This window comes from Barbatula barbatula (assembly GCF_947034865.1).
Source record: "Barbatula barbatula genome assembly, chromosome: 6".
Classification (NCBI taxonomy): domain Eukaryota; kingdom Metazoa; phylum Chordata; class Actinopteri; order Cypriniformes; family Nemacheilidae; genus Barbatula; species Barbatula barbatula.
In genome coordinates this window covers 7,903,815-7,915,101 of record NC_136765.1, presented here as the reverse complement: position 1 = coordinate 7,915,101, position 11,287 = coordinate 7,903,815, and the positions used below count along the sequence as shown (strand labels likewise).

Sequence of the window (11,287 nt, the reverse complement as noted above, 5' to 3'; positions counted from 1 at the left end):
GAACTATTTGGTAGCTAAAATATGTTTGAATATGTCAGACACATAACAGATATCTTGTTATATGGAGGGCAGAGTGTGTAATAGTTTATTGTACATCTCGTAATTCACAGTCTTTGTCTGTATAGCACACTGAAATTAGTGAATCAATTCTACTATTGCAATATGATGCAATTCTGATGGTCAGGAATAGCTCTATAAAGCAATAAAATAACACCAGGTAATATCGCCACAGTTTTTGATCTATTTGTTAACATTTAATAGAGGTGCATTAAGAAACTATGATCTCTATATTTCATACTTTTTCATTTAAAATAAATGCAAATCTCTTGAATGCAATCAATACAAACCCACAGGCACTCCAAGTAAAACATTTTTATTACATAAATGATGACTAACTTTTTGCATTTCATTTTATGATCAATAAATATAATTTGTATTACTTGTTTTGTTTTATTATTATCATCATTACCGTTTATGCAACTGTAATAAAAGTGCTTAACACAAATAAATGAATAACTCATAATACCAAAACGTGTAGTGATGTCTTCACACCACAATACAAAAGTAACATTATGCGCCAAAATTATGAACAGTACACAATTATGAACAGTTATGGAACAGTGTGTGTTACAGAAATAGGCTATACTGTATATGACTCGCACGCAAATATTCATTAGCATTGGAACTTTAGTTAGCAGACGATGCTTTAACCAAAAAGAAACACATCATATTTTATTGCAGCATGCACAGCATTAAAAAAAAAATCATAGACCTCATATCATAGATGATTCTATCTATAGCAGCAAGAAAACTCAGCAAATCATATTATTACCTTGGAAATCTTACACCATGTATAAAAAAGTACTATTGAAGTATCATACCGGATTAATAACATGGTACAAACTTTCAGTGCCATATAACAGTACTTTTTTGAAAGGAAATTGTTATTTAAGTTTGATGTTTGAAGATTTCTCTTACTTGAATAGCTTTTGAGTTTTTTTCTGTTTTAACATAAATGTGCATGCGAGAGTATTAAAGTGCCTTTAAACCTAGGAAGGATCACAGTCATAAATATTGTTTTATATTTTCAAACTCGAAAAAGCAAAACTGGAAAGGAACAGCCATTCAACTAAATGACAGAAATGAAACAGTAAATAATTTCATACATGGATCACACACATCAACACTTACTGAAATAGTTTCTGTGTGTGTGGTGTTACCTGAGCTCTATAATATACAGAGTCTAACTCCTCAACTAACGTGTAAGGAAAACTGGAAGTTTGTTATCTTTCTCTAGAGAAATGTTCAAAAACTTTTAGAAAGCTTTACGAGAGTCATTCCGTTACATACACAATTTTCAATAAATGACAGTGTAATGGACTTTGATTGTTTGTCACAAAGGGTTCATTCTAACTGTACTGTAGACACACCATAGTAAAACCAGTAATGTTGTGGTAACCTCTGTTTGTATCTCAAAACAGGTGCATATGCATTTCTAGAAAGATTCTCAATTGTAGGTGTAGAAGTAACATTTCTAGGAGCATTTGGTTTGAGTTGAGCTCAACTGATGTGTGCGTGTGGTTAATGTGTCAACGAAACATCTTTGTTTGTCTAGAATCAGCACTCTGTAAACCTCCACTTGTTATCAATAGTAAAATATATGTTGTTTCAATCATATCATTCCACTTTTCCTGTCTACTGCATCAGAGCAGCCCCGTGAGGAACGTCCAAGTAGAAACTCTTTCTCATGGATCAAGCTGTCAACCAGATCTTCTTGACGGTAGTTATGGTAGACCTTCAGAAAAGCCATCACGGTGATGCTGAGCCAGGTTAGCCAGGCTGCCCACAACCCAAACTAAAGAGAAGCGTGACAAAAGTAACCAAAAGAGGAAAAAGTTTATTCAAGTTCATCAGCGTTTGGATGTTTGCTTAAGAAGGTTTGAATAGAAATGTGATGATTCAAGGTTTTATGGCTTGTTTAATTTTGCAGTTTGGAGAAGACTGTGAGTCCCAGTTAGAAAATGCTCTGCAACCCAAAGCAGTATAAAGTTCTGTGGCAAGTTTTTAGACATTTTCTCTTGGATTTTCAAGCGAACATAAAATGCGCTTGCTGATGAAAATGAATTACACATATTGTAACTGACCAACCTGTGCTATGGCAAACTGGTCATAAAAAGCTGAGTTGTCCAATCCTAGTTCAAGATCAGTGTCCTGGAGATCCTCACAGCTAGAAATGAACAGTCATCCATATTAGACATATTCAAATACTTTTTCCTGACATCTACATTTCAATGCAGCAGTGAATTCATTGTAGTGAACTGAACCATGAAGATTTTTTTCCGGCAACTGGGGCGCCAGAAATATACCGTTAAATAACAGTTTACTGTACATGCATTGTTAAACTTTGCTGTCGTTTTGCAGGAGGTGTGACAGTAATTTACTGTAAATTTCATTTACAATTTTGTTTTAAACATAAACTTACCTAGTTTCTTTCATAAAACAAGACTAAATATCTTAGGTCACTTTTATTGTCGTGTAAATGTATCATAATTTAAGAAGTTCAAAAGGTTTTACTAGAAAACAAGACGAAAATGCTTTGAAAGAATGTCATTTTTTGCAGTGTTGTTGTGCTAATGCCAGCAATGAGACCAGTCTCTTCTTGCTCATTTTGAAGTGTTTTAATTTTAAGTAAAGTTTAACTCAAATTGAATGCAGTATTGAAAGTTGTATTTAGTAGTAATTAAATCTACAGTAAGTTACTGTAAAACTGGAAAGTTTTACAGTGTTCTTTTCTTGTAAGATGGCAGTGTTTGATGGGGTTTTACCATATTTCAGAAATAGGCTGCATGAATATTTGAATATTTTTCAAATCTATTTCAGTCATTTTCTGTTTTCAGTGGGTTTTGACCGTATTTTTAAATAAATGTGGGAAAATATTGAACTCTTTAATATTTCATTATAATGCTCACCTGCTGGGCATACTGCCTCCTTCTGTGATGGCATCACACCATAGATTGAAGCCCACACTGACTATTGTACTGGACAGGAACACCGCAAACACTATGAATATGCTGATGAGCAGGTTCAGGAAGGCATTGAAGATTGAGCTACATAAAGAGGATTAAATAAACACATTAAAAAGATATAAAAATCAGCTTCTATACATTTAAAAGACAACAGGAGACAGTATGTCATGATTTACTGATGAATTACCCATCCACATGTTGTTCTAAACCCACCTCTCACCCATTGAACAAAAAATTATAATATTGAATTTTAAAGGTCTAGTGTATAACATTTAGCTGCATCTAGCGGTGAGGTTGCCAATTACAACCAACGGCTCACTCCATCCCTCCCTTTTGAAGCGCTGTGGTGGCTGACACAGGACTAAGATGCTGTCAAATGTTCGCTTCTTTTCCGAAAGAGATAACGTATTTACAAAACGTGTTCTGAAGAGTAGTTTGTCTGTTTAGGGCTACCGTAGAAGCAACATGGCTCATTCTATAGTAATAAAAATACAACACTTCATCATGTAAGGTCTTAATACACCACTGAAGACATAGTTTATTGCAATTCTATCTATAGCTCCGCCAAAAAAATGGCACATTGGAAGTTTTAGATGCGCTTTAACATAATTAACATGGATGGTTGCACACTGCTGATAATGGATTTAACAGTGGGTATGGATGGTTATGTGACACTAATCTACCCAATAAAAGTTCTGCTTACTGACTGTTACTTGGTTATACAGTATATGTACAAAACAATCATATCTCATACACTGTATATACATTTGAACAAATTGGCTGAACAAGTCAGTTTAATTTGCTTTAAACTGAACTTTAAAATAGCAACTACACAATAAAAATGTATTTGTTGTTTCAATTGAATAACTTAAGTTACCCGGCTGCCTTAAAATGTTGTTAATTCAACGTAAAAACACTAGTTACATGACTTAGATGCAAAATTGTTACTTTCACCAATATTTTTAAGTTAAATGAACTAAAAATGTTAAGGCAGCTGGGAACTTAATTTTTAAGTTAAAACAACAAATAATTGTGTTATTGTGTTGCTGAAATTGTGAAGAATTCACTTAAAACCGATGTTCCCTCGACTCTCTGAGCACACACATTGTAAACAGCTGTTTACAGTTACATTTAAAACCTTTTAACATTTAAGAAATTATAGAAACTTTAATTTGCAAGGTTTAGTTACATGCATTTATGCTTATCATAAAGAGGAACCGAATGAACTGAAGAAAAATGATTGGAGTTTAGTCTATTCTCACCAGTTGGTTTGCAAAATCTAGGAGTTACATGACTTGAATCCGTTAAAACGTACCAGCCCAATTCCATATTTTAGTTCATAAAACCACGTGTAAATCACATTACACATTATAAGATTACAAATGATATTATATTACCGTTTATTATGTTACTGAACAAGTTACATATTTGTCATGTGGTAATATGACATAACTGCAACCATTCACATTCAAAGCGCATCACTGACTCTAATACTGTACACGTGAGACACAGCATCCACATGATATAAATGACCACTCACTCATCCAGGCCTTTACAGATGAAGAACATCAACCGCCAAGCTTGGACAGCGGACAGGATGAGAGACGCGATGCCGACCGCGGTGATGAAGCTGCAGGAGGACTGTGGTCCCCATTCCTCAATGACGAAGCGCTGCTTTGACACCGTGATGTTCTCGTTCTGCCAAATACCTCGCGTAAAAAGCAAGCATTTCCCCCGAAAATCCTCGGTGTTTTCCGAGAGAGGTACTACGGCTATGAAGCCAAACACGAATGCTAAAAAATAAAGGATGCATTGCGCAAATATACAATTATCCATTGCCACTTTTTCGGTCGCGGTGCCAGTCCGCATCGCGCTGCGGCGCTGCAGCTGCGCAGTTCCACTCTGCAGCAGAGGCGCATAGCACAACATAGCGAAGACCTGATGGCATTTATAAAACCTTCGTATTGACTCAAAACACGAACTATCTACACTTTATGTGGATTATTAAGTTATTCCAGACGGATGCTTCAAACACCACGTTTTAATGTATTTTATAAAAATGCAATTCAATAATAATGCATTTTAGATCAAAGTGTAAAACCTGTGTGAATAAAACACTTTAGCCCACCTTCGTTGACTTATTGTAAAATATAAAGCAAAATAATTAGGCCTGCAAATTAAACCATACCTCTGTGATGACCTGCCTTCCTCGGTATTGACAGCCTTTGAGATGATCTACAGACGATCTTTATGAGATCTTTAGGATGTTCTTGTTATTGTATAGATCTTAGACATCATGGAACATCTGGTGAACTATTTCATTTGTAAACTCCACTCATCATGGGAGTCACTGAATATACAGTAAGCCTACAAATGCGCACTAAACACCTGTTCGTACTTTTAAACATTTGGGGAAAGGATTGTTGAGGGAAAGGGGGTGGTGGATGATATTGTTTGGAACTAAAAACCTTAAACTTTCTGTAGATGTACGAATAGTTTGAAATAAAAAGGTTCCTCTGCACTTTATCAAAGTGTGTTTGGATGGAGTGATGGAACCAATATCCTAAAGCCTTAACCTGTGGCTTCAGTTTCTCTGGTGCTTTTGCAGTGGGGTGAGGTGTAAAATAGTGGACATGACTTCATTGGTCAATGAATTAGTTCAATTAATAATTACTGTTTATTGATTAAAAAAAGCTCCAGCTGGAACAAACTATGTAGAAATCTCAAAGTCCAGGGTGCATAAAGGTACTGTACATACAGTAGGTTTAAGCAACTGGACGTACATAATGCATTACTACCAATCAATATTATTGGTTGACATCTATAGTAAGACTGATCGGGAAAACATTATAAATAACATAAAAACATGCATGTAAACAGTATTAGAATGTTAGCTGGCTATACTGGTCAGACCGGTTTAATACTGTAATGGAAATCTTCTAATCTTGCTTCATGATATGTCTATGATCTATGTTTTCGGAATGTTATCATGTTTTTCTCAATACGCATCATACCAATCTGCCTTTGCCCTCGAGCAGAGGACAATATGTTCTGTTTGGAATAACGGGCATCACTTCTCGTAAACCAGCTCGGGATTCTTGCTGGGGGGCAAAGGGAGGGGTGTCACGTTTTAATCATATATATACTCTATGTGCAGGAGGAAAGAGCGCCTTTTCTCTGCAACATTTCATTGCTTATGATGCAGATTAAACGACAATAAAATACTTTGCAAAGTACTTCCACTTTTCTCTGTGTATTGCGTTTGTCAAAAGTTGACTCAACCTAGATTAAGGAATAAGAAAATTCCACAACAATACTTCAAATGACATAATTGTGAAACTTTTTTCCGTTCTTTTCTACATTGTACTGCGCATACTTACAGAGGACCGAATACAATGGCTGGACAAATTCTCCTAAATTGAAGAGGACCAAGACTACTGACAAACTAACCCCAACTGTAATCTCCCTTGTGTCTGACTATTAATACCAAGAAGCAATTCTTGTTTAGCATTGTCAGGCAAAATTGTATTTCATAAATATAATTTGACGGATGTAGGCTGTACTTGTTGTGTGTAATCGGGATAAAGTAAACATCTACTTACATAATACGTAGCAGGCATTGATGTTAAAAAGCTGATGATGTGCTAGTTTGGACACTGAGGGAACGGTCAAGAGTTTTCTCAAAACACTTCATATCATCTCGCTATAAAATATCCTTGTATCCTAACTCGGATTCAGTGGTTTTGGTCATACTACCAGCTACTTTTTAGGGACCCTAGATATTAGGCATGTAATATTTAACCTTAAAATGCATACGCAGCTTTAAACCAATAGAATGCATTTTTAAGTCTGAAAAGACCTTAAATATTTTCCCCATAAACCTAAATCATTTATTTTGTTGATGAAAATGAATCAATGATGATTTGTAAACATATACAGCATAAGGCAAGTGATACAATTGGTTTTGATGCGATCTTGACCTGTGCAATTTATTTCTTATAAATAAACATACGTATACCTTATTAATATCATATAAAGCCTATTATAGAGGTCACATGATGGTTAGGGAAAATGCGCTTTTATCAAAATATGATTTAAAATGTAAAACTTCAACATTACAAAAGAAGATAATTTCATTTTAGTAGGTAGCGTGGAGCATCTTCTGTTACTTTTTCTCCTTCACTATTCTCTCACAAACACACCCAGTGAGATTTGTGCTGGTGGCAGAAGGTAGTCTTCCAAATCCAACTGGGCTGATAACTGATTAAAAGGAATTATGAGAGAGGTCACAGCTGAGCCTGCCAGACACACACACACACACACACACACACACACACACACACACACACACGCGCACACACACACACACCCGTCTGTTTTAATCAACAATCAATGCATACACACCGTTGGACAAAAAAACGAGGACATCAGATGGAAAAATAGAACAGTAACCTTAAATGGAGAGAGATCTAATGAGGGCAAAGCTGCATGAGATGAGGATTGGTCCTCTTTAAAACTACTTCTATACAACGATCATCTTTACTCACCAAGTCTGGCTACCAACCCTGTGCGTGTTCCTCCAGGTGAACTTTGTTTTGCCTGCTATTCTGAGCTTTCAGCATGTAGGACGTGAGTAGTTTTGCTTTTTAATGCATCTGCCAAATCTTGCTTTCTACATGGCTTTAAACCTATAGATATATTTTTTATTCTTTTATTTCTTTTTCACAGGTGTTCATTGCAAAAAAATGGAGCACATTTCAGATTTAACCGTTTTTTGAAATCTCCTCAAATGGTATTGTCAACAAATTTGACAGACATGACAAAACCCAGAATAAAATGTCTTTGTTTAGCCCATTTGACCAAGTTATAACGTTTCTTTAACAAAAGTAAAAAACTGCAAGAAATGATGTAGGTCTTTCCACTAATATCCAGTCATCTCACAATGAAATGTTCTTTGAATGAATTGGCTACAGTCTTAGTGATTGGCTTCAGTTGCTACATTGGTTAACAGATTCTAAGCATAAGAAGCAAATGGTTAAGAAGAATTCGTCTATTCGTGTGTTTTTCTGTTAGACCATTCAGCACGCCATTGATTTAAAGACACTAAACTCAACAACACTAAAGCAATTACCATAGATCTGATATGGCCGTGTTACCTGTGAAGTTCACTAAAACCAAGAGGGATAAACTGGCCCAGCTTCTATGGGTGCTGAACTGGGTCTCGGTGGTAACAGGAATCGTCCTCTTTAGTTTGGGAGTCTTTCTGAAAGTAGAGATCAACAAACGGCAGGACCTAATGGCCGTACGCCAGCTCCAGTCTGTGCCAAACATTCTCATTGCCGTGGGACTAATAGCCTGTGGAATCAACTTCTTAGGAGGAAAGATCTGCTATGACTGTGTGGACACAAGCAAGTTCTTGCGCTGGAAATTGGTGATGCTTCCGTACATCATTTGTACGTTTTTCTTCACCTTGAGCATCCTTGTGGGCGGCCTGATGTGCTACAGCTTGCACAGACAGCTGGAGGAATCGCTCACATTGGGGCTACGTGATGCTATGCGCTACTACAAGGACACAGACACACCGGCTCGCTGCTTCTTGAAACGCACAGTGGATCTCCTGCAGATCCAGTTCCAGTGTTGTGGGAATGAAGGTCATAGAGACTGGTTTCAAATTCAGTGGATCAGCCACCGCTACTTGGACACGTCTCGACGGGAAGTGGTGGAGTAAGTGATCCAGCCATGTCACAACTGAATTTAGAATTTAGAATTTAGAATTTAGAATTTAGAATTTAGAATTTAGAATTTTGAATTTTGAATTTTGAATTTTGAATTTTGAATTTTGAATTTTGAATTTTGAATTAAAGCAACACATAAGCAGCAACATAACGTAGTAAACTGATACTTATATAATGGGGTCAGCTGTTTGTTTTTCAAATTTTACAACGTCTTGGAACACTGCATAACCAAACAGAATCAAGGACCAGAACTAACCACTTTATAGACCACTTTGCAAGGTGTAAACACTATTCCAGAAGCACTTGCAGTTTCAGTTTATATAAGTCTTAAATATAATTAAATCTTACAACATTTTAAATCCGTAATACATTTTCTGTTGGTTGTATTTTGTTCAATCGTTGGTGTAGTGTTAAAGACCAGCATTGAACCAGCGTTGTTTTAGGTCTATAAGGAATGTTTAAAACTTGTCTGGAAGCAAATGTCTTTTATGCAATTATATTTGGAAAGTTTTTTTTCCAAAATCGAACTGTTCTAAAATGTTCTTTCCTTCTCTTATTAGTCGTTTACGTAGCAATGTGGAGGGGAAATATCTAATGGATGGAGTTCCTTTCAGCTGCTGTAATGTTAACTCTCCTCGACCGTGCATTCAGTATCAAATCACCAATAACTCTGCCCACTTTAATTACGACTATAAGACAGAGGAGCTCAACCTGTGGATGAGAGGCTGTCGCCAGGCTCTGCTAGACTACTACACAAACATCTTGCATTCAATTGGCCTCACAGTTCTGATTATCTGGCTGTTTGAGGTTAGCTGCTTTTATTGCTTTGAAATTCCATCTTACCAGGTTCACAAAGTAAATGCTTTGCATTTACATCTAAAAACTTTACTAAACAAAAAAAATGACTGAGACCAAAGACAGTCGAGATAGAAACAAGACCAAGACCATAAAAACAGTCTAGACTACTACAACACTATTGGTAATACATTAATCAATAATGATCTTGTAAAGTTCTGTTATTTATGTATTTTTAATGGTTACTAAAACGTGAATCTGTTCAAAATAGGTTCTTTTTAGGCCATTACCCTCTCTATTTTGTTTTAACTCCTTTAGCTGGAAGCTCTTAATTTCAATCAAAACAGCCTCGCGAATGAGTCTTCTAAACACTTATCAATTCCTTATATCTGACAGCTCTCTGTCCTTACCGGAGTTCGGTACCTCCAGACAGCCCTGGAGAAAGTGTGGCGCCGAGGGGACCCCGAGTGCGAGTCCGAAGGGTGGCTCCTGGAGACCAGCTTTGTGGCGACAGCCCGTAATAATTTCAACATAATCAAAAACCTGGGCAAGTTCAACCAAATCAACACAACCAATGGAGACCCAAACATTGACAGACCATCTACAGCACACTATGGTCCAGATAATGTGCCTTTCAAAGTCTAGCATAGCCAGTTAACCTTTGACCACACGGTTCCTTTTGTCAATAGTTTCATTAGACGTATTACAGTACATTTAAGACACAGAGAATGGGACACTAAGCTTCATTTCAGTACTTTAGATTTTGTTGACATGAATCACATTGTCTAAACATGCAAAGTGCAAAGAAGCATGGAGCCTTCAGTGTCTTACAGACACAAAACTGACGTCTTAAACTGTGTATTATTTACATGCATCAGTCAAAATATGTTTGTCTCGTGTACTTTCAATAGTGTGATTATTACGAATTTCGTCGCCTCGGAATTGAAAGGATCTACAGTATCTGCATTCTAAGTTTTGAGATGACAAGCTTCAATGTTTTTGCATATTTTACTATGTAGATACAACTTTTTGTATTCTAAAAAAATCCCAATGTAAAGAAAAAATCACATCACATACTATATAGATTTTTTTTATAGAATATGTAAACCGGCCAATACATTTTGACAAAAATGTCTGATAGAAACTCATAATTCCAAGGCAAAGACCCGATTTGTTCTCTGTACTGTTTTTTCTTTTGTTGTTCTTCCTCAGATTTCACGTAGGTTCAATTGCAGTGTTAAAAGATAACCTTTAACCTAAAGGCAATAGCATAATAGGGGGGGTTTATTATACAAATGTCCACACATATCAAACATTTCAGATGTTCAGGTACACAATGACAAACAGTTACTTTTAGCTGCATTTTGCCTTTTTACTTCCAGTCCATTGTGAACTGTGAAGCAAGCATGAAATCAAAAACGTTGTTTATCCAATAGGCCTACTTATACAATGAACAGGATGCCTCGGCCTTGTGCCTGAACATAATTGTGCTACAATTATGTATTACAAAAACCAGTATAACTGGTGACAATACCAATAGCCTGTCTATGATCTTTTTACATGTACATGTATGCATTTGGAAGATGCTTTTATCCAAAGCGACTTACATTGCATTATACTATCTTTTTACTCCATGTTCTCCATCTATGCCAATTGTATATGTAACAATGGTAAATTCAACATGAAAAACTGATAATTAAATAAAACATCTGTCATTCTAGGAGTATGGAG

The 11,287-nt window shown here is 36.2% G+C and overlaps 2 protein-coding genes across 4 annotated transcripts; one reads left to right on the top strand and one right to left on the bottom strand.

The window, feature by feature from the left end:
• Nucleotides 1–71: 71 nt before the first annotated feature.
• Nucleotides 72–4,929, bottom strand: tmem179ab (transmembrane protein 179a-B). The gene is made up of 4 exons (XM_079459173.1): nt 4,567–4,929; nt 2,970–3,107; nt 2,149–2,227; nt 72–1,855 (listed from the first exon to the last, which is right to left on the bottom strand). Exons 1-4 carry the CDS (start codon nt 4,893–4,895, stop codon nt 1,673–1,675), a joined length of 729 nt encoding a protein of 242 aa, XP_079315299.1. The 5' UTR covers nt 4,896–4,929; the 3' UTR covers nt 72–1,672.
• Nucleotides 4,930–7,320: 2,391 nt separating this feature from the next.
• Nucleotides 7,321–11,280, top strand: prph2la (peripherin 2-like a). Of its 3 annotated transcripts, none has more exons than XM_079459170.1 (4): nt 7,321–7,655; nt 7,755–8,750; nt 9,322–9,568; nt 9,953–11,274. In XM_079459170.1, the coding sequence occupies exons 2-4, from the start codon at nt 8,170–8,172 to the stop codon at nt 10,199–10,201; spliced, it is 1,077 nt and encodes a 358-aa protein (XP_079315296.1). In that variant the 5' UTR covers nt 7,321–7,655; nt 7,755–8,169; the 3' UTR covers nt 10,202–11,274. The 3 variants fall into 3 exon arrangements, with proteins under 3 accessions (XP_079315296.1, XP_079315297.1, XP_079315298.1); XM_079459171.1 differs by having other exon boundaries at nt 7,364–7,609; XM_079459172.1 differs by having other exon boundaries at nt 7,368–7,593; nt 9,953–11,280.
• Nucleotides 11,281–11,287: the final 7 nt, after the last annotated feature.